We start from the raw sequence: 24,139 nt of genomic DNA on the forward strand, positions 1-24,139 counted from the left end.
AGCAGGGGAGGGGACTTGTATACAACGGGCTCCAGTGCCCTGGTTTGCTTTGGAGGGGAACAACACATTCCTAAATGTAGCTCCAGAAGGCAGCCCAGAACCCAGAATTTACGTCTCTAAAATTTAGGTCTCTCCACTACCTAAATTCCATGAGTAGCAATGAAACCAGGGGGCAATACAGGCAAAACAAAAAGAAGCTTTAGGAATAAAACTTGTCCCGGAAATGCTGTGACTGCTTAAAAGCAAAACAAAAAGACATTACTTTAAATAGTGTATGTGTGTGCATATGAGTGCAGGTGACCCAAGGCTAGGTGCTGGAAACCAAACCCAGGCCTCTGGAAAAGGAGCCCACATTCTTCACCACCACTTAAGCAATCTTTCTAGCTACTCACAATTGCTTTTTCTATGTAACCAAGCCCTTAGCCACCACTGAATTTTTAACCATGGTCACGTATGATACTGAAAAAAAAAAAAAAAAAAAAAAAGGCAAGCCAAGCATGGGTGCGATGGTATACACCTTTAAGATCAGCACTCCAGAGACAGCCATGAGTTTGAGGCCAGCCCAATCTACATAGTCTTGACTACTGTGCACTCTACAAAACAGACAAAAGCAAGATCTAGTCCCTCTTTCAGCAGATTACTATTCCTTTTTTGTCCTTTTGGCTATGACCAAGCATGACATCATGAGCTTACTAAGTGTGCAGACAACAGGCAATATACTTGACAGAGTTTTTAGGCTTGCTCAAAACTAGTTTGATATGAATGGCTCATTTTCACTTTTCAACCATCCAGTTCCCAAGAGAGGCCAGCACCACAATATCTTACAGGAGTCTGAAAACTGAGGGAGAATCAACTCTTGGCCTAATCCCCCCCTCACCCACCCCAACACAGGGTTTTTATACATAGCCCTGGTTAGCGTGGAACTCACAGAGATCCAATTGCCTCTGCCTCCAGATTGCTAGGACTAGAGGAGGCATACACCACCACGCCCAGCTTTATGTATGGGCAAAAATTAAATATCCAAATGAGCTTTTCTCTCCCCTCCAGCAGCCCTCTTGGCCAGAAATCCTTCTGTAAGGCCCTTAATTAAGTAAGGCTACACCACTGTATAACCTGCATAACCGGCACTTGGTTCTTCTGATTTTCTTTTAAGCAGTGAATCAATACTTCCCCCCAGACAAACTTGGAGTTGCTTATGATTTTACTTTCTATATTTGGATACACACACACACACACACACACACACACACACACACACACACACACAAAATCAGCACTTTAGCTTTTTTTCCTTCCTCTGGAGTAATTGACAGTGTTAGCATGTTAAAACACTCTACCCAGACAGGATGGACAGCAAGCAATACTGAGGACTGGCTCTCTGGAAGCAGCAGCAGCAGCAGCAGCAGCAGCAGCAGCAGCAGCAGCAGCAGCATTCCTTTGGGATATATGCCCAGACTACTACCATTGCAACTCCTGCAGAGGATCTGCTGCCATCACCTTACCAAATAGGGTATGTATGGGGTGGTGAGGTTGGCCCAAAAACCAAGAGCAAGAGTGCTGCTCCCCTTCTCGGGGCACTGAAGGTACGGGCCCTATCTCAGCAGAGTGGCTTGTGTTTAGTGCCATCTCGGCACTGTGTTTAGCGTGCCTATTCCCCTAATACGGCAATAGCAGGTGTGCACTGCCCGCGCTCCTCCATCTGGCTGCTTCCACAGGGTGCATTCTTTTTAGGTTTTGGAGACAGGGTCGAGGCTGGCCTGGAACTTGCCATTTGGCTGATCTTGAACTCCTGATCCCTCTGCCACTACTTCTCAAGTGCTGGATTACAAACTGTGACATCACGCCTGACTGTGTAGACCTGAAATTTACTTAAACAATATTTACGTGCACCAGTGTTTTGCCGGCACATATGTCTGTGGACCATGTATGTATATGCAGCAGCACCCTTGGTCCAGAAGTCAGTGCCAGATCCCTGGAACTAAAATTAACAGATGGTTGTGAGACATCGGGTGAGTGCTGGGAACGGGAACCAGGTATCCTGCCAAAGTGGCAAATGCTCTGAATCACTGAGCCGTCTTTCTAGCCCTGTAGCCTGCACTCTTAACAAGCCCCAAGAATCTGCCTATGTGGGTGGGTGTTGGTGGCACACACCTTTAATCCCAGCATTCAGGAGGCAGAGGCAGGCGGATCTCTGTGAGTTCAATGCCAGCCTGGTCTCCAGAGCGAGTGCCAGGCCAGCCAAGGCTTCATAATGAGATCTTGTCTCAAAAACAAACATCCAACCAAAAACCAAACCTATACATGTGTTCTCACTTCAGCAGCACATATATTAAAATGGAACAATACAAAGAAGATAGCATGGCCTCTGTACAAGTATGACACACAAACTCACGACATGCGTCAATACTAACCCCTCCCCCTTCACATTTGGCTGTCTTATAGCTGAGCTGGGCAGCTAAGAACAAACTCTGCATCTTTGTTTTTTTTTTTTTTTAAGATTTTTATTTATTTATTATGTTTACAACATTCTGCTTCCATGTCTATCTGCACACCAGAAGAGGGCACCAGATCTCATAACGGATGGTTGTGAGCCACCATGTGGTTGCTGGGAATTGGAACTCAGGACCTCTGGAAGAGCAGTCGGTGCTCTTAACCTCTGAGCCATCTCTCCAGCCCCTACTCTGCATCTTCTAATGCTAGAAATCCTCACCAAAATCAAGGTAACTCTATCATTAGTTCGTCTGTTAAGAAGGTGTGAAAGCAGGGAGGAGGTGGCACACGCCTTTAATCCCAGCTCTTGGGGGGAAGAGGCAGGCGGATCTCTGTGAGTTTGAGGCCAGCCTGGTCTACAGAGTGAGATCTAAGACAGCCAGGACTACTACTCAGTGAAACCCTATCTTGTGTGTGTGTGTATGTGTGTGTGTGTGTGAGTGAATATTAAGATTATATAAATCAAAGGCATATTGAAATGATACCAAAATGTCAGTAACAATCACAGTGAAGACCTACCATGTGCCAGACACTGTACTAAGTAAGCTCTTAACTAGAAGCAGAATGCCAAATCCTCCCACTAATTCTGACAGAAATTACTGCTGTTGTCATTGGTTTGTAAGGCAGGAAGGTTTTCCTCTAGTTCATAGTTTTGTGGTGGGATCAGTCTGTGGTCTCATGAACGCACAGGAGCTTGAGTTTCATCTTGGAGGATCAGGAAGCACAAAGTGGTAGTAGATTTGTTTTATTTTTATTTTTTGTAAAGAAAGCGTCTCATGTAGCCTAACCTAGCTTGAAACTTTTCATGTAGCAGAGGATGACCTTCAATTTCTGATCCTCCACCTCTACCTTCCTAATGCTGGATTCACAGATAAACGCTAACACACAGGCTCGCGCACACACACACACACACACACACACACACACACACACACACACACACGCGCACGCACGCACACACCCATTTTCATTTTCCAGAGCAATAGGATGTTCAGAGGCCAGACTGCCTGCTCAAGACCACAGAGCTGGGATGTGATGCAGCTGATCTGTATGTCACCTGACGGAGCACAGAAGTACCATGCTAGACCCAAAGAGGGACAGAACCCCCTCCCCCATTTCTACCTCAGGAAGGCATCTGTACCTAAGGGAACAGGTGTTCCCAGACACCCCTTCTCCCCAGCCAGTCCTGCTTTGGAGGTTTCCTGCTACAGCACTCCTCGAAAGGTCAGCAGGAATCCCACCTGGCATGTTCCACTAGGCTCTCCACGGCCTTTCTGCCTGCTGTGCAACCTGAGCTGCTTGGCTCCTCCAGAGTCCCTGTCATTTGTTCCCTGACAGAGTGATACACACACTGTATTATGACAAGCCTTGTATTAGCTGGACTGTAGGCAGTGCAACTATGCATTTCCAGTGACAAAGTACATCTGCACAGCAGGCCATCAATCCCAGGCTGCCTGGGGAGGAAAGACAGGGTGACACGGAGAAGACACAAAGTCCTTACCCAGTTTGTGTATCAGATGGCTCAGGCATCTGACTGGGCTTGCTATGAACTATCCAAAAGTAGGGCTTTTGGATGTGGCTCTGAGCAGAACACAAGTTCTGTGCTCTCCTGATGTCCAAGGAACATACCCCAGGTTCCAGGCCAGCAGAGTGAAAGGGGTATAACCCACAGTGGAGGCAAGCACACTTCTCTCTGAGGAACAGGAATGAAAGTCCCTAGCCACAACAGCTCAGAGAGCCCTCCTGTTAAGAATATGAGGTGTGCTCCCACTTGAAGTGACTCCTATGGCATACCTGTATGAACCTAGTGGCACAGGGGTGGTGCCAGAGTGATCATGAGTGGAGTTGGTGTACTACTCCAAGGGAACTCATGGCCGAGCAAAGCTGTCAAAGCCACAGTGTCCTAATGCCGGGCTGCACGGAGTCACAACACCACTGTCATTGTCTACACAGGGTGCCAAAACTCCCTAGAGCAGTTAGGTGGAAAAGTACCTCGAGGTCACAGGCACACCTCTCCAATGCTGCAAGGAGGGTAGAGGTTCCTGATATACAGTGGCCCATGAAAGGAATCAAGTCACCAAACACAGCCCTGGTCTCTAAGGAGTGCTTTTTTATAGTCAGAAGTCTCTGGGACAAAAGCAGGTCCCAAGCCCTGAAACAAAACAAAACAAAACAAAAACAAAAACAAACGAAAAACCCCAACTTGTCTCTATGTGGCTGGGGAGGGGACTGTCACCTGACTTCACTCCACTGATCACAGCCCTTCTATGAACATTCCTTGTTCCCTTTGACACTTGAGTGAATTCTTTGTGGCTCCACTTTAGAAAAAGTCCTCTGCTATGATAACATCACCTCCAAGGTGTGGCACTTATCAACTGTGGGGCCAGACCAGACCCATCACTTCCTATATCCTCTGTACAGACTTTTACAATTGTCCAGAGTCCCAGAATAAGAAAAAAAGCAGAGCATGCACAAACAAGGCGGAGCTGGAGAGGTGTGGGCAGCTCAGACCACACACTCTTCCTGCACAGCACCAAGCAACATCTACAAGCTGCTGCATACTGGTTATCTGTTAAGTGCTAGGGCCCAGGGCCCCCACAGTCCATGAGAGCCACTAGTACTTTCCGGTGGTAGTGTTCAGCACGCTCCAGCACCTAGAAGAGGTTCAGTGGCTGCCAGAGGAGAGAGCGGTTGACTTGAAGAATTCTGCGGGCAACCAGAGGCAAGTGGTGGGCGGCAGCAGGCCATTCCATCAGCCCCCATCTCCTGCAGACACACGTGCAGCCTCCACCTTCCCCAAAGGCTTTCCTGCCTCCCTGAATCCAAAGTCTCCATTCGTTTACTACAGCTGCCATTTTCTGCTTTTCACCCCGTTTTTTTTCTTTACTTATTCAGCACAGGCCCATGGCTTGTTTGTATCTGGGATATCCCAGAACAGGTGGCCCTGCTCTGAGAATTTACCTAAGTTCTTGTCCTCTTGGCCCCTTTGATACACCCAGTCTTCCCAGTCAACCTGTGTGGGTCTTCAACATTTTTACCACTGGCCTTAAAGGGAGGGACAGGGCCTGTTGCAGATGAGGGTTTTTTGGCTTAGGCAGTGATGCCGAGTGGCTTGTCCTCCCAAATGCCCATAGGTTCACCTCCGATCTGTAGCTGAAAAGTGGGAGACTAAAAGATCTGCAAGCTAGGACTATTGTGGCCATGTTGCCTACAGAACATGAGCACTGAGCCCCACCTGTACGAGTGGGGCACTCAGGACCCGGGCATGGCGTACTGCAGGGTGGCAGCACCTGCCAGCACCCTCCCACTGCCACCACCAGGACTGGCAGGGCACCGAACCTTTAGTTCCTGGAAAGTTCAAGTGGGAGGCTGGGAGTGTGACACTTGACCAAAATAAGACGGAGGGATGAAAGGGAGAATAGACAGGGCCAAAGGAGTTCCCAGGTCCCAGCTACACGGCCAGCTCTATGAAGGGACACTCACACATGACAGTCTGCTGTCCCCATGACCCTGCTCATCTTATATGGCACAAGATTCCCTCTGTTCACAAAGGGTAGAGCAGCCTGTCTTTCAGATCCTCCCCAACACATAAAGGACCAGGACAGTCAAGACAGCCAGGCAGAGTGGGCCTGCTGGAACTATGCTGGGGACTTGGGCTGACACCCAGACTATTTCTGTCTTGGATGGAAGGCAGGGTTACTTGGTGAGACACGCTCGACTTCTCTGGCTGCTGGTCTCTCCGGGCATTATGCCAGGGCACGCCGTTCTGATCACGAAGGGCACCGGGTCCTGAGGAAATCCTCTAGCAAGGCAGAGTCACAAGCTAAGCGAACTCCACTTATCTGGATCACGCAAGAGCTGGCGAGCTGACCGCCTGGATATGTGGCAGCGAAGAATTTTTGGAATGCAAGTGACTTGTGTTTGCTTCACTTACAAGGAAGCAGAGAAACAGGAAGGTGATGAGGGACAGGTATGCAAAGGCAGAAAAAAAAGCAACCTAGAACAAGAGGTGACATTAACTCACACAGACCCCTCCAACCAGTGTATCAAACTATACACCTTATATTCTAGCATCTTACTAGCAATGAAAAGGGCACAATGAAGGCGATCACCTGTGCAGTAGGCCTGTTGGTAGAATGAGAATCAGGAAACCCAGAGCCTGGCAGGTGAACTCCAAACCTGCACACGGCTTATGCTGCTCCTTAAATGTCCACAGGTGCTACTTTGTCTCATGCAACAGTGAAGGAAATGGGAACCCAGGGAAATGGGGGATCCGCTCAGAACCACGCTGGCCATGATGCCCACAGACACTGTTGCTGGTACCTTGTTACACAAAAGAGGTGCTGTGCTGTGTGTGAGGTCCAAATAAACTGCATTTCCTAACTGGATTGGGCAATCTGGGAGTTTACCGTTCAACAGCTGGGAGGAGTCAATTCAGGCGAGAGTTGGCCTTTTGTCCCACTGTCCCCCATCGAGATGACACTGTAGTTTGCTCTGTTAGAGAGCTGAAATACTTGCATGTCTAAATTCTTAGCAGCTATTTTCCATTTCATAGCTTGGTGGAATTTTTTGGATGGAGACTAGTTCCAGGAAAAACTGTGTTGGCCTTTTCTGAACTGCACCACACTCTCAAGTGCTCCGTATTGCTGGACATCTATTTCCCAAGGGCAAATAGATGAGACCCCGTGCAGGAGTGTGCTACGGAGGGGAGATAAACCGAAGCTGTCTTGATTCCAACACTACCAGATGGAAGTCTGTATAGACACTCATTTTCATTCATACATGGAGGTGAGACATGGGAGGTAAAGCCAAAGGTGAATTTGGCATTCTGTTCAAATAGCTACTGGTCACCACCAACCATGCCTGTTGTCAGTATACTTGGTCACTGACTAGACTTCAGAAAGGATACAGCAGCAGCAGCACCAACACCAGAGGCTGGCTTTAGTATCATGGGGCCCACATCAGGTGACTGGGACTCAATTAGGCCTCCCTTCTTGGAGAGCTGTGTGTGAGGAGCAAACTATGATTCAGAGGTTCAGTCACCCTGACCCCTTCCTCTGGGGGTTCACAGATGTCTTTACAACACTATGCTCTTCACCTTTGTCTGCCCTGAACCAAAGGGTGGGTATGCCACAAACACTTGGGCCAGATAGTATGATGGCACACCTTCAAGGCCAGCTTGACTGGATTGCCAGGCCTCTGGGCACATTTGTGAAGATGCTTTCATTCAGGCTTAATGGAGGCTGAGAAGATCCACTGTGAATGTGGATGGCACCATTCCAGGGACAAAGCAAAAGGCAAGCTGAGCGTCAGCACGGGACATAATGTGAGCAGGCATGTTCCCCTTCTCTCCATGTCTCCAAACAGTGAGTCCAAATACTCCTTGCCTTCTAAGATTGCTTTTGCGGCAGTGTTAGAAAAGCCACTAATACAGACAGTGTCCCCGGTAGGGGGAGCCATGCCTGGCTCTTACTACCAGAAGAAGGGTATAAACATTTTCTAAGTGTGATGATGGGCATGACATCTTCATGGTGACTTGCAGGTTCAGATCTCCAGATGCTCAACCAAAACACCTAACCAAAAACACCAAGGTAAATACATGTGATTTTGTCTTCCAAATGAAAGGTGGCAGGGGTCTGAGAATCTGCTGTCCCCTTGTTCTGCATTACCTTGGGGAACTCCACACAGCAAATACTTAAGCAAACTCCAAAGAAAGTTCTAGAGCAGCAATACCTTGTAGCATTCAAAGATGTAATAGAAACTTGTATGGGACAAAAACAGAAACCCTGAGGATAAAGGACGGAGAGAGTGTTGAGCAGCCGCAGGCAATCACAGGCTCCCTAGGGCTCACTACGCCAACTCATCCTGTGTTCTGTCTGATGACTTGGTTTCCTTATTTGCCTTACTCTTTCTCCCTTCATCCGTGTCTTCAAAGTATTTGGTCACAGCAATGAAAAAAATAACACAGACCAACACTGTGTTAGGAGGAGACGTGAACAAGCCTGTGAGCAGGCCTCTCTAAGGATCTACCTCAGATGACAACAACCAACTGTAGACTCGGTGAAAAATGACCTATCCGAGAGGAAAATATATATTTTATCTTCCACTTACTGTTGCTATCAACCAACAATTCACATTTATCTAATTCATTCAAAATATATGACACAACAGCTGCCCCCTGCCCTAGCATATTGAGAAAAGTCAACCACTAATTTTTACAGCCCTTCTATCAGTCCAGAAAGAAACTGTCCCCATGAGCAGACACTCCAAATTTCTGCCTCCTTGCAGCTGCTACCACACTTTGTGAATGGGCAGGCTTGCCTATTTTGGACATTTTGTGTAAATGGGAGCGAGCATAAATCGTGGTTTTTGTAACTAGTGTATTTCATTGACTGCACTGTCCAACAATTTTAGGTATTCCCTCTATGGCAGGTGATGCTATTGGATCTTATTATTCAGGCATAGGTCTGTTGTTAGCTCCCACCTAGAGGACACCATGTTCCCCATCAGCTTCTCCAGGCTGACTCCGCCTCTCATTCTGCTGGCGGGCAGCTCCAAGTACCACACATGCTCCCTGTTTGCAGTCCTCCCTTACCCCTACACCAAAGACATAGGGCATCTGTTCCCACCAAGACACACCAGGCCTTGCTGAGGACCTTAGTGTTATATGTGTCTCCCTGCCTCCCTGCCTCCCCTTCTCTATGTACACATTCCACATTTCCATAGCTAAATGGGGCTTCTGAGGGATGGGGTCCTTTGAATGCTCTACACTGTGCAGTCATTCATCATTTACTAGAGTCTTGTGCACTTGGCTTGAGGGAAACAATGAAGGAGCTCAGGGTCTATTGAGGAGATGAACAGTGAGGGTCTCATACATAGAGTACTCGCAGAGAAAGGTGCAGGGCACACAGACGGTTCATAGGGGCTCTGACTTGGAGGGCAGGGCAGGCCAGAGAAGGGCTCCAAGTAGGACTTTTGAGGAATGGCAGCGGTTCTGATTGTGACCTGAAGTTGGGGGTGAATGAAGAAAACATCAAGGCGCAAGGCTAGACCCAGTTTTGTCCAGGATGATGGAGAACACTGACGGGGGAAGTTATCATAAACTCCACTGCAGCAACTGGGAGCTGGACAAATGAGACCAGAAGCAGAGAGACCACTCAGTAAGAAGCTACGCTACTAAGTCAAGGGCAGAATGAGACTAAAGCTGGAGGCAGGGACCAGATTCAGGATACCTGGAGCAGAAGGCACAGCAAGACTGACTGACAAAGTTGACAGCTAATGGAGTCGTTCCCTAGGTCAACTGAGGCAGGCTAGCAACTTCTCCCACATAGCCCCACCCCCACCTCCCTTTCAAAACCTGTCTTCTCACTGGAGATAATGATGGGAAAAGTGAGAGAGAGAAAAAATTACTTTCCCCAAGAAAATGTTCAATAGATCTTTAACAGTGTAAGTACACCAGCATCCTGGTGGTATAGCCTACCTTTGGCTCCAAGGAAGAGTCTACAACACCCTGAGCAAGCCCAGGTGCTGCAAGCTGACCTTCAAAGGGTAAGAGTACTACATCACCACTGTCTGCCACCCTTGACTCACACCAGCCCGGACTCCTTTCCCTCCTAGAAGATTCTTCCACCCTGTCAGAGGCAAGCCTCCACCCAGACACGCCTGCTTCCTCACTGAAGTTTCAAGCGCCGAAGGCCTGCAGCTGCACAGATGGGTAAGGATGCCACAGGAACTCCTAAATATGCTCTCTTAGCAGTCACCTCTCCACTGAGGCCTCGAAGCATTTTCAGATGGGCTCAACTGCGGCTAAATTCATTCTGTCCCATCACCCTTAGAAAGCTAAGTAAGATACCAACTAAAGACACCATTACTCTTCCAGGGCGCAAAAGTGTGAGAGACACTGTCACATGGTCATAGCCTCCCCTGTCCCAATATTACCACAAGGCCAATCTTGGCAAGACAGGCTCTTAGCTGCTGAAACCCTACAACTCCCAGGTCTTAGCTATATATAAAGAATTGGGTTAGATGCTTAACCAAGACTTTTATGTAAGGTTAACACATGTCAAGCAGTTTACAGAGGTATATGGTGATGAAGTCTCAAGCTGACCACACCCACAGGTCAACAGAGATGGGCACATATGGGACTTAACCACAAGAGCCTGTGCCACCTCAGCTATACATAGCTGCTGCGGTATGACCTGTGCTAACATCCCACAAATATTCACCTTTCAGCTGCCAGTGGATAAAATAACCCGATACATCCAAGAAAGAACATGCAGAGAACCAGCAGCAGGGACTTCCACATGTCAGCTGGGCTTAGAGAAAGAGGCCTGCAATCCCAACACTCAGAAGACTGAGAGCTTCAGATAGTAGCAAACACTTTGTCTCAAAACAGCAAACCAAACCAACAAAACCCATCGTACAACTGCATTATGCCATTTCAATTTGTTGTCGTTGCTGGGTTTTTGTTTTGTTTTGTTTTTGTTTTTCAAGACGGGTTTCCCTTTGTAGCTTTGGAGCCTGTCCTGAAACTAGCTCTTGTAGACCAGGCTGGCCTCAAACTCGTGGAGATCTATCTGCCTCTGCCTCTGCCTCTGCTTCCCAAATGTTGGGACTAAAGGTGTGCACCACCACCGCCTGGCAAATTGTGAAGTTTTATAACTTAGAAAATATCTACATGCATACATTTCTGCTTTTGAGATCATCTTTCTTCCTAGGCAGAGAAGACAGGACCTCTATTTTGCACACAAGTTAAGGACAAGAGCAATGAACCAGGAACAGTAAGTACCTTTCCTTCCTCAGGGTTTTATTTTATGGTGCTGGGGATACAACTTGGGGCTTGAGCATTTTCTAACTCCTAGGGACTGCAAACTGTGCCCTAGTCACTGTCCTTATTGAATGAGACTCATTAAATATTTTCACAGACAAAAACGAAAGAATGATAGATGCAGAGCTAAGGCGTGGATGTGTTCTGACACAGACATAGTCACCTTGACACCATCCACCATGGTCACAAGGCTCTAGGTAACAGAGAGCGCCTATCTGAATGAATAAATCATCCATTCTATACCGTATCTTTAATAACTCAAATCACACCCCTCCCCAAAGATAAAAGAGAGAACCATTTGAAATAACTTCTTTCTTTTTTAAAAAAGATTGATTATATATACAGTATTCTGTCTGCAAGTATCCCTGCAGACCAGAAGAGGGCAGAAGATCTCATAACGGATGGCTGTGAGCCACCATGTGGTTGCTGGGAATTGAACTCAGAACCTCTGGAAGACCAACTAGTGTTCTTAACCACTGAGCCATCCCTCCAGCCCCAAGATTTTTATTTTTCAACTATGACCAGGCAATCATTCTATAACTAAGCTACACTCGCAGCCTCTCAGTGGCGGACTATAGGCAAGAGGCTCTACCACCGAGCCACACCTCCAACCTGTTACTATCCGGGTCTAGGGAAGCACTCTGTCACTGAACCATGCCTACAGTCCTACTTCCTAATTCAGTCTAACTTTAAATCCCTGATTCTCCTATCTCCAGCTTCCACGTGCTGGGATTACAGACGTGTGCTATCATGCCTGGCTTTATAAATAATTTTAAATGTGAAATGCTAAGATCTATAAACAAGTGTTTCCCAAATGCTTAGAAACAGTTAAACAAAGGACAAGCAGATGCCATGGCATGTGCCTGTAGTTCCAATTACTTAGGAAAAGGAGGTAGAAGGCTCCTTAAGTCCACAAGTTTGAGCCTAGCTTGGGCACCCAATTAACTCTTGCCTCCAAAACTAAAACCCCAAGACAACATAATATGAACATACTTTGAGTTAATGAGATGGTCAGCAGATAAAGCTTAATGACCTGGATTCTATCCCTGGGATCCACATGCCTGAAGAAGAGAAGAGACTCTCTTGGGTTACCCTCTGACATCTACATGTATGTTGTGGTACTGGTGCAGCCACGCCCAGGTATGGAATGGATGCCTCCAGCTGGCTGCTCCACATTTCCAGTGGTATGAGGTTTAGATATGGGCAAGGTTTGCTTTTCCTTTTTCTTTATGTATTACAGAAGGAAAAAGATGGACTTGGAATGTGCATTTGTGGCACTGCAGTTTACCTAGCAAGGCTTTGTGCTTCGTGCCCTGTATCACAAAAGAGGGTGGGTGGGGAGAGACTGCAAGCCAATAATATAGCAACTTCTATTTTCTGAAAGAAGAAAAAAAGAAAGAAAAAGAAAACTTATAGCCCTCTCCTTCAAAGATCACTCTAAAGATACAGTCAGCCTCCCTGTCCCGAACACAGGAAGTATGAACCAGAGATGGTCAGATTAGGAGATACAGGTCTACTGTCAGGAGGTCTGCTGAAAGGTAGCCAAGGGATGAAAAAGAGCGTCTGCCTCTCCAACAGTGAATATCCCAATCATCATCATCATCATCGTCATCATTAAAAGAGCTATATTAGCACATTCCTCTCATCTAGCCCATGCCCATTTTAATGTTTCCCAAACTGGGCAAACTTAGTGTTAATGCCTGTCTCTGATAGCTGTAAGAGCAACTATGGAGGGGCAGCTTGGGATCAGATCAGAACCGTGTTCTAGAGTGGAGGAAATGGCTTAGCAGACAAAATCCAATCCCCTAGAACTCATAGAAAACAGCCAGATGCAGCAACGTGCAACTCTAAGTCCACCCCAACTTTGAGATGGGATGTTGAGAATGCCTTGGTACCTTCCAGGCCACCCAGCTCGGAGTACATAGTGCATCAGTAGAATCAGAGTCTGTACCTCAATAAGGTAGCTGATAGCAGATTCCCGAAATCTGTTCTCTGACCTTCACGTTCCTTAACAGTGCACGTGCATACAGCATACAGCATACAGCATACACAGAGAAGCTATGCTGAGGCTAAACAGAGTGGCACAACTCTGTCATCTCAGCACTTAGAAGAGAGCCAGGAGAATTGACATGTTCATGTCTGTCAGAATCAATAAATGACTATCTAGTCCATTCCAGGGCAGGCATTCCTGTTTTGTTTTTCCTACTCTATCACCACACACCTAGTTGTTCTAACATGATAGGCCAAGGGCCATGCCGAAAATGATCTCAGACGACTTGTGGACTTAGGGTCCTGTATCACTTCTGGTTAGAGGAGAACACAGGTCTCTCCCTTCCCAGAGCAGCCAGCCAGAAGTGAACACCTCACAGACCAAGCTGTTCCACAGACACTGTCTTGCTGTCGTAGCCCAAATGTTGGCCCCTGACAACCACAACGGAAGAAAGAGCTCTCTGTTGTGCCTTTTGAAACTCACAAAATAGATCACCAAGCACAAACACCAATTGTCATTTCACTTATCAGGAGCTCTGGACCACGTACTAGAAAGGTTTCATTTCAACAAAACTGCTGCTGACGTGAAAAGATAAACTGTGTTTTGTTGTATTTTAAGCTGTCAGGAGGTCGCTGAATTTAAACAGCTGAAGGATTCCAGCCAAGAGTGAAAGGACCCAAACCAGGGTGAAATCACAAGGTCTTGTGCCATCTCTGTTTGCAAAAGTGGTGTTCCATTATCCGATTCCCAAGTCATCTTCCATTTCAAACCAGCTCAGCAGCTGAGAGCCAGGGACTATACAAAAGAGTATCTTTATCTTTTCTGCCCGGGGTTCTCAAGTGTACACCTCACATCTCCATCCCCGTCTTGTCCTTCTGACTGTCGCCTCAGTTCCCATTCCTGCTGACCTAGTTCTCTGCTGTGGTCAGATAGGCACAACACCTCTTACTGAGGCTCTTGGGAGCTAGGGAGCTGGGGCTGAAGATGGCTTCAAGTGTTCTGACGTCTGTAGCAGTCCTTTTGCTACTGACCCCAAAACAACACTCCAGGCACTAGGAAACAACACTGTTGCACAAATTCTAGTCAGTATTAATAATAAAAACCCAGACACAGATATTGTTTAAAGCTGAAGATTAGAGAAGCAAGAAGCAAAGAGGCCATTCACTAGAGAGTTCTCATCTCTACCAATGCTCAGACCCACAGGGCCACCCTGTCCTCAGACTCCATCTCCAGACCGCACTGCTCCTCAGACTGCACTGCTCTCCATCAAACCTCAGCCTCATGCAGCTCCTGTCTCCTCCTTATATTCCTCTCTAGTACTGGGATTAAGGGCGTGTCATCCCAAGTGCTGGGATCAAAGGTGTGAGCTCTAATGCACTCTTTTACACTGATGCACTCTCATGTAGCCCAGGGTGGTCTTGAACTCACAGAGGTCCATCTGCCTTTGTCTCCCAAGTGCTGATATTAAAGGTGTATACCACCACTGCCTGTCCTCTATGGCTAACTATGGCTTCTTAGTGTGTGTGTGGCTAACTAGTGGCTTAGCTCTACATTCTGGTCTTCAGGCAAGCTTTATTTGTTAGATTACAAACAAAATATCACTACACAACATTTATGTTCTGACACTTGTGGAGATGGAAATTTCAAGACCAAACTGACAACTTAGTTTGTGGTGATGCCCTCTTTCTGGCCTGCAGAAGGCCTCCTTCTTGCTGTACCCACCCATGTTAGAAGAGAGCAAGAACAGGGGAATTCTTTCACGTCTCTTCTTATGAAAGGTAACAGACAGACACATAAATAACCCACCTACAAAGAGAGGTGTGCTATACTAGTAGCCCGCGGAGTGGAGAGAAGGGACCCGGCCCACCAGACAGGAGGACGTGACCAACAATGATGTACAGACATGGCACCGAAGAGTGACTGGGTAAAGACATCCAGCTTGGGCAGACAAGCTTCACTCCTAGGTTAAACTGAATCCTTCCAGCTGGGGCTACACATGTGGGGGATCAAGGCTGGCAGTGAGGGGGACCAGAACTTCTGTGCCTTCCCTCCTTCCAGAGAAGGAGCAGAGTGAGACATGTATTAAAGCAGCTACAGCAAGAGCCCTTGAGCCCTCTAGGGTCAGGTACTTCACACAGAGCAGATCCCACCTCTCCACTCCAAGCTCTCAACCAACAGTGCCTTCCCTCAGAATGCCCAGGGCTCTGCCAATAACATTCCAGTCTCAGGACATTGCCACTTATAATCTCTCTCTCTGAATGACATAGAATGGCTCCAGCTTTCACTACTTTTACCCTCCTGAAAAGCAACTCAGCCTAATGTGGTAGCACATGCCTGAAATCCCAGCACTTGACAAGGAGACAGAGACAGAAAGATACTGGGCTACATAGTGAACATTCGACCAACCAGAGCTACATAGCAAGTCCCCGCCTCGACAACCCAATCAAGCAACAAACAAATCCATCCAAAAGCCTATCTTCCCAACCCTCATTACATGAAATACAGATGCACTCACGCCCAATGCTCCATGCAGAGAGTTCATACTCCTGGGGAGAGCTTCATTTCTTTTCTCTGGAGTATTAATCACTGAGACCCTTCATATTTTATTTATTATCAAGCATTGCCCTCCTCTTGCTCAACTGTACCATATGCTACAGAGAGGCATTGTGTCTGCTGTCCAGAGGGAATGTCTTGCATCCTGCACACAGCACCTGGTCTGAAATCCTCAATGTCTACTTGTAGAGCCTTTACTGCTCTGGGCCCTCTACTTTGACTCTATGGAGCAGGCAGAGAAAGACACACACAAGAAAGAGATAAACTGGATGCATGCTTGAGACCTCTGGGGGAACCAATTCCCAAGTTGCATGGCAGGCCTGCACAGCAGGGAGGACTGTGAACAGGAGACCAAAATCCCAACTACAAGAACAAACAGCAAGAAGTTAAAAGGGAAATTGCACAGCATGGCTGTAACAGCTCTCCACTCCCTGTCCTGAGGTTGACTGAGCCAGGCAAGCAGAATTTCTGAGGGTCAGTCCTAAGACAGAGGCAAGGTGGCTTTGTAGACAGGAAGCAGGTCCGCTCACATACATAGTCAAACTGGGATTTTCAAGCAATTACATGGGTTCCAGAGTCCATGCTGACCCACCCTGCTATGGTCTCCAGCAATTCATAAAGGAGTGTCCCTCAGGCAAGCTACTCTCTGTGGAGAGTAACCTATTCTGGACCCTGACAGCTGGGACCTCTGTACAGGGGGCAGCTAAGGGTGCAGCATCTTGGACAATGTCAACAGCACCAGCAGTGGCAATCACAATGATTACTACTTATGGCCACTAGCTACTGTTACAAGGTCTGTAACACAGTGAGTCATCCTACTGACTCAAAGCACATTCATTAGTCCCACTGTATAGCCAGGGGAGCGAAGGCAGGGCAAGATTAAACATTTGCTAGTCAGCAGCAAAGCCCAGGCTTGGCTTGAGGTTCCTCCTGTACAGACCATTCACTAGGAAGAAAAAGACCAACAAACAGTGCAGGATGTAAAGCAGGGGCCTGTGCTGAAGGCCTCTGCAGCAGAGCCGCTGTTAATGACAGCAGAATTCTGTGCCCTGCCCCCACAGGGATGTTCACTTGGCCCTGAGAGTGTTTGTTCCAAGGCTGTCTCCCAAAGGCCTCTGATCTAATGGCAAGAGCTGGTCCCTGAAGATGTTCCCATCAATTAGTAGTGAAACCTAAATCTGCCACACAGAAAGCACTCAACACATTTACCCAGGCAAATGAGCTGAGGGGGAAGGTCACAGCTCTGAGTCTGTCTTTTTATGGAGGGCTTCACTTGTGCTGAGGAGCTGGGGGTTGCCTCTGAGTAGAGATATAATTCCAAACCACATACACAAGTGCACAGGGAAAGACAGAAGTGTGGCTGCAGGCCAACTGATTGGCTAGAGCTTGCTTCCTAACTCGTCTTCCCACACTACCTGAGAGCTGACCCTTCTGTTCTGCAGTCTTGTATCACTATGAAGTGCCAGGGAAAGCGCCACTGGTCTGTTCCTCACACAGGCAATATTTAAGTTCTGAATGATGGCCGGGCAAGCAGGACCCTGGAGTCATCAACAGTTTGTGACTCAGTCTGAACTGGAAGCCACAGAGAGCCACAGTAAAGAGTCACTGCAAGGCATAGGTAAAAACATTCAGCTACTACAGGAATGTGAGCCACTGTGGCATCCCCATCTTCATCCCTGATCCTAGAAGACAGCAAATCACAAAGCCATTATGTTTAGCACGCTAAACTGAAATATTCAACCCTCTTTTCCTTCTAGGCATATGCTGAGTCAAACTGTGTACCAACATGCACGTGTAAGAGTGCTCACTGCACAGCTTCATAACCACTCCGCAGATGCAATGTTGAGTGAGAGAAGCCAGGTACAGAATGAGTACGTGGTTCCATTACACCGTTACAGCTATTCTACCCTGTCAGAAGCCAGGGTGGTGCTTTTCCTTCCAGGGGAGGGGGGGGTCGCTCACGTTCTGTCCCTTCTTTGTACTGGCTATAGTGGTGCAGACATACTCTACCAAGCACATCTGTGTTCATTAAAAATTGCACTTCTCTTAATGGACACTCAGCTTTAATGACAAATTTAAGAAATCTACTGTGGTGCCAGTGGGTGGTGATGCACACTAACCCCCAGCACTTGGGAGGCAGAGGCAGGCGGATCTCTGTGAGTTCAAGGCCAGCCTGGTCTCCAAAGCGAGTGCCAGGACAGGTTCCAAAGCTACACAGAGAAACCCTGTCTCAGAATAAAAAAAAAAAAAAATCGATTGGGGACACAGTCCAGTGTTACTTAGCCTACTGTTCTGGGGAGATCTCATTTTTATGTTTATCCTACCTGTTAGTCACTGTTAGGTGCCACTGAAACAATGGCTAACATCAAGCAAGCCATTACCAGATCTTCTGCTAAAAACATAGACAAGGAGTTTGACTCTCAGAATCTGCTGACTGACAGCATGGGTAAAGGGTAAAGCTCGTGTGACTTCACACACTGAGGAATCATGAGGTCCCCAAACACTTCTCCCCGACACTCACTTTGTTGCGGTTGGGCCAATTGTTTTATTTAGAAATACAGCAACCTGATTCGTCCAGTCATTGTCATCTGATAAAGGTTCAGATGAAGCTCATGGAGTTAGGGTGTGCGCACTGTCAGTGGGCAGGCTATGTTAGCATGGCAGGCTGTTAGCATGGTAAGCTTAGCCTCTCCAGCGTAAGGTACTTCAACCACTAATTAATACATTTAGTGATTTTTTTTTCGTTTTTCTTTTTGGGGAGACAAGATCTTACTGTGTAGCCCAGGCTGGCCTCAAACACACAGATTCAGCTGCCTCTGCCTTTGGAGTAGCAGGATTAAAAGGAATGTGCCAACACTACCAGTTATTCATTATCTACACACACAAACATACACAATAATTTGTTACTGAAGCAACATCTCCTGCTGTAGCCTGTCAGGTGATGAAACTGGGGTCTGAACTGTCACAGCCAGCTTAGGGTGTGAGATCATAATCATCCCATTCAGCCAGCAACTCTCAGTCAGCATCTAACATCAACTTCAGGAAGGCAAGCGCCAATTATAAAATGTGTGCCTGAACAAAACTGCAGCCGTCAAGACACTGACTGCTGCCCACCAGTTTCCTTAAGTTCGGCTGCAATAAGTCCTTCCAGGGCCAGCTTCCAGGCTGCACTGACCTTGCTGCCAGAGTGGCCCTCACTCTCCAGTCATTCCTGTGGTTTTGTGCCTAGCTTCTGTCATTCTTGGCAGAATGGCAGTCTATCATCTTAGTGGGTGTGGTGATGCTCGTACCTTTGGGTTCCAAGTTGTATTCCATGGGGTGGATGCACCACAGTTTATTCTTTCACCTGCTGAGGGATGTCTGGGTTCTTTCCAACTTGGGGCTCTCCAGAACAAAGCCATTACAAACTGTGGCGTCTAAGTCTGGGTGAACATATGTTTTTATTTCTCTTGGGTAAATAAATACCTAGAAGTGGATGGCAAGTGTATATTTAACTTTTTCATAGTGTGCCAAAGAGCTCTCCGCAAAGCCACCCACCTTCCCGAAACCCTGGTGGTGTTTTCTGTGAGGGTGCTAACCACTCCACCTCCTTGCCAACACTTGATCCTGCCAGTCACTTTATTCCTAATCGTTTTCAAACTCAATCATGGTCTGTGTTGATTTATTATGGATGTAAGATTATGTCTCTCTCTCTCATCCTGGACATGATGAGGGTAACCCAAGTTCAATACAGTACTTAGCATACAGCAGGTGCTTAATTAATAAAAACATTCACTGAATATAGGCTAGATGGAATCTGCCACCCCACCGGAAGATTACTTTTAGATCTACTCATGAGTTCTCAGGAAGTTTCCATCTCTCTACAAGTATATGGTCCTGTATCTGGGACTTTACCACTTAGACAAGCCTGACCAGTTATGCTGTCCAGCAAGGTCCAGTATCCCAAGGCCTGATGGAACAACAGCACTTGCTTCACAGAACACTATGTAGCCTGGCTGGCCTGTAACTCACTATGTAGACCAGGGCTAGCCTTAAAACTCACAGAGCTCATCTGCTTCCTTGAGTGCTTAAGTGTCACCACGACATCTGGCCCACAAAGAGCTTTTACAAATGAATGGGTTTCACTTGCAACATTGTACCCAACTAGGAGCAGCCGAATAGGGATGCCAGGCTGTCTTAAGGTTTATACATCACTCACTGCTCCTGAGATTAGCGAAATTAGCAAATGGGAACACACACACACTGCCATCTTCTTGTCAGTGATGCTAACCCTGTATTGTGATGACACCACAGTCCTCCCAGAAGAACTACACGGTTAGGATGTCCCTGCCCCATCCCAAGGGCCAGCTTTCCACCACACCCAGGTTTCTGAAGCAATAGAACAAGCTATAAGGAAAGGCAAACAGAAACAAGAAGGTCTTAAAACAATGATTGCTCACACCAACATCCGCAAACATGCAAAGATCACAGAGTGGCTGATGGGTATAACAGCAAGCCCTTTTTGGCATTATTCTTTGACAGATGCCAAGCTTCCTTGCCTTCAGGGTATTCTTTAATTCATGGGAGCTACTAAAATTAAAATGCATCAACAGGGTGCTGGAGAGATGGCTGAGTACAGTGGCTGCTGTCCTTTCAGTGGACCCGGGGTTCAATTCCCAGCACTCACGTGGTAGTTCCCAACTGTCTGTACAGTTATAAGGTTCTGATGTCCTCTTTGGCCTCCCAAAGCACTACACACACACACACACACACACACACACACACACACACACACTCTCTCTCTCTCTCTCTCTCTCTCTCTCTCTCTCTCTCTCTCTGCACAGACACACACACACACTGCACAGACACACATGCAAGCAAAACAGTCATACATATAAAATAAAAACAATGAAGTTTAAAAAAGTGCAACAACAGATTTGTGGCCTCCCAGTTATGTGCACAGGATGGCCTGAGTATTATGATTCAGGGTGTTACAGAGGTACCTTCTGTCCATGAAACCACTTCTCCATTCCCCACAATGGCTGCCTGCCACGCTCATGCGTGCTGCAGGGCTAGGGACTGGGCACCTCTCAGAAAGCAAACCAATTAGGAAAGGACCAGCAGATGGGAACACTGAGCATCACCCGATCCCCATGCACTCTCGGAGAACAAGGCTGGAAGTCACAGCAAGGTTTGGTCTCACACATTACTCTATGCCAAGAGAAGCGTGTAGTTAAGGGTTACAGAAGAAGCTGTGCCAGTCAGGGAAGAACTGTTATGTCAAGTGCCAGGTGCTGAACATCCAGGATGCGCTGGTGAGTGAGGGGCCCTTGAAAGCTCCCTCAGCATGATCATTTCCTGAACCACAGGAAACCTTGATTCAAATCTGATGCAAGACCTAGGCTTTGAAATTCATCAACTGGGGCAATTCCAAATTCAAGCCTAATTCTGAGCAGGTACTCTCAGAACAGCGAGGTTCTAAAAGTGACCCCTCACCCCACTTCCAGACACATCAACTGTACAGAACTGAATATTCCTCCTCCCTGTCATCAAGCAGGGAGCTCAATTAAGTTGGCCAGCATTCTCTGTTACTTAGGATTCACACAGGCTCCACAAGGGAGCAGTGACTCTATGGCCTCAACCTACTTTCTACATAAATGAAACCAAGGGCCAGGGACACCATATGACAGAAAGACAGGCCCAGCCTCCCCACCACACAGCGCCTCTCTTGGAGGTCCCAGAGCAGCTGTGGTAGTAACATGCCCTCTTCCAGCCTTTCCATGGAACAGGAGCTGAGAGGATGAAAATATAACACCCTATTAGCGCAGCAGGCACAGAGGCTGACCCTGCAGCTGCCTAACAGCACCCGAAAATCAATGTGAGAGCGTTTCTAACCGCTGGCCACCGCCTCAGCACACAGCAACTGCAGGCATCAGGAAACAAAGGCAAAGGAACTGCTCACCAAGAAAACAAGAACAGACCAGAATCAGTCCGCACCCATGACCTTCCAAGTTTACCTAAGGAGGAAAACATACTCAGGAAGAGCTTCAACAGAAGCAGGGTTATAAATAAAACAGCAGGAATGGCGGGTTTTTACATGAGAAAGCCACAATCCCGGCACCTGGGAGGTGGAGGCAGAAGGATGAAGAATTCACAAGTTCACTCTCACTAAGTAGCAAGTTCAAGGCCAGCCTGGTCCCCATGAGACTCTGCCTCAAAAACAAAACAAACTCCACAATTTTTTTTAAAGGTGCTGATGGATTAAGTTGTCCTGATTTGCATACTGTTAAGTCTTTCCCTTACCACAGGTTCTGCCCTGCTGTCTGTGCTCCTGATGGCTGTGCTCTAGTTAGGCTAAGAGGTGGGTGGGTGGTAGCATCATGGGCCTTGAAGCTGGGGCCTGAATTCTCAAGCCCTGCTTCTGAAATGCAAAGCTCGGGGCACTGTTTTATTGGCCAGGGCTATGTGTCAGAGTGCCAAAAGAAACTGGGATACAAGTCTGCTCTGACAAGGTGTGGTGGGATGTTGCTTTTGCTTGTGTAGAAGGGCTTACCTGGATTCTACACTACAGAGTATAAGAGCTATTTCTCCTATGGTGGGTGGGAGAGAGAAAGAGAAAAAGAGAGAGGGCGAGGGGAGGGAGGGAGGGAGGGAGGAAGGGGAGTGTGTGTGGGGAGAGAGAGAGGGGTGTGCCAGTGACAGCACCCACTTTCCTGAAGAAAAGTCCAAGCTGGAGAAACAGTTCATCCAAACACTCAACACAAACCTACAGAGCTCTTAGTGCCCACGTCACAGATGTGCACTGCTCGAGGGGGAAGCAGTGGTCCTGTGCCCACTGCTTGCTAGGGACTTACCCAGGACCACACACTGAGGAGGCTGTGTATATTGGTGAAGTGGGCTGAGGCTGGTGAGAGCTTCAGACAGCATTCTACATCAAAGGGCTATTCTGTAAGACAACTGTCTAGACACTTCAGAAAGGTCATGGTGTCAGTAGGAGTGGCGGTGTGGGGAAGGGGCTGAATGCAGACAGGCTAGTTCCAGTAGTAAAACAAAGTATACAATGCTTTACATCCAGGAATAAAAAACTCCACCATGACAGACAGGTGAAAGTCAGCTGAGCAAATTCAAACAAGGACTACACATGCAATTTGCTATCAAGGATAATAACGTTTTTCTTTTAGGTGCTGAAGTGGAAGCCAGTGCTTATGCTGGGCAGGTACCTGAGCACTGAGATGTGCCCCAGCCCTGGCAGACACCGTTATCTTTTAAAAATGTATTATTACCAAGGTGTGTACACTGTGGGGCACGTATGGAGGTCAGGGACTTTTAGGAGGTGGTTTTTAACCTTCCACTATGGGTTGTAGGTTTGCCACCAATGCTTTTATCCACTGAAGGTCTTGCTAGGGCCCCAGTGAATAGTCTTAAGGTGACAATGCCAGTGTAACCAGTGTAGTATGAAGCCTCTTTCAACTTGTCAATAGCTTTTACTAGCTTCAAACTGGCAAACCAAGAGAAGGGGGAGGGGGACCAGAGACAAGAGAGGATGTAGATCTAACAGGCTTGGGATGTGATCAGATGAGCCAGTGTTTACGGGGACAGTGATGCAATCTGGCAGAGTTTACAGAGCAGCAGCTTGGCTTGTCAGTGCCTGCAGGTGGACAAGGGTCAGGGTGAAAGGATGAGGAGAACACAGACTCCTGTGTTTGTGTATGCTCGGGAGGAATGAGATTCAGGACCTTGCACATGCCAGGTAAGTGCCCTAATACTGAGAGCTACACACCTAGCCCAAGCCTCTCTGTTTTCCATCTTAAAAATTTATTTATTTTATGTGCATGGGTGTTTGGCTTGCATGTATTATCTACATTGATGCAGTGCCTACGGGGCTAGAAGGTGGGACTCCAGAAGACATTTCAGATGGTCGTGAGCTGTCATGTCGTCCTGGGACTCAAACCCCAGACTTCTGCAAGACGATACAGTGCTCTTAACTGCTGCTGAGCATTCTTTCAAGCCTCCCAAATCTATTCTCTCTCTCTCTCTCTCTCTCTCCCCCCTTTTTTTTTTTTGTGGGGGAAGGTTGATGCAGGGCCTAACTGTGTATCCCTGGCTGACCTGGCTGACCTGGAACTTGCTATGTGGAGTAGACCCATTTCAAACTCACAGAGATCTGCTCGTCTATGCCTCTTTAGTGCTGAAATGAAAGGTGATGCCGGCTCTCAAGCCTACATCCTTAAGCTCAACCAATAATGCTTGGGAATCCACACTGACAGGTATCTGCAGGGCCTCCTCCTCCTCAAAGATCC

The 24,139-nt window shown here is 47.4% G+C and overlaps 1 protein-coding gene and 1 non-coding gene across 3 annotated transcripts in view; one reads left to right on the forward strand and one right to left on the reverse strand.

The window, feature by feature from the left end:
• Positions 1-24,139, reverse strand: part of Arhgap35 (Rho GTPase activating protein 35) — a 106,181-nt gene that overhangs the window by 18,715 nt on the left and 63,327 nt on the right. The window contains exon 4 of one of the 2 annotated variants that reach the window (XM_035449552.1): positions 18,604-19,325. The exons of the other annotated variant lie outside the window; for it this stretch is intronic. Coding sequence (XP_035305443.1) covers positions 19,261-19,325 — 65 coding nt within the window. The 3' untranslated portion in view covers positions 18,604-19,260. Of the gene's footprint in view, positions 1-18,603; positions 19,326-24,139 lie in introns of those variants that run through there. 2 annotated transcript variants of the gene reach the window in all.
• Positions 2,304-2,410, forward strand: LOC113831289. Its single transcript, XR_003487945.1, has one exon. It is a non-coding gene; the product is annotated as a U6 spliceosomal RNA (small nuclear RNA).

The sequence above is a fragment of the Cricetulus griseus genome, chromosome 9 (assembly GCF_003668045.3).
Source record: "Cricetulus griseus strain 17A/GY chromosome 9, alternate assembly CriGri-PICRH-1.0, whole genome shotgun sequence".
NCBI classification, from domain to species: Eukaryota; Metazoa; Chordata; class Mammalia; order Rodentia; family Cricetidae; genus Cricetulus; species Cricetulus griseus.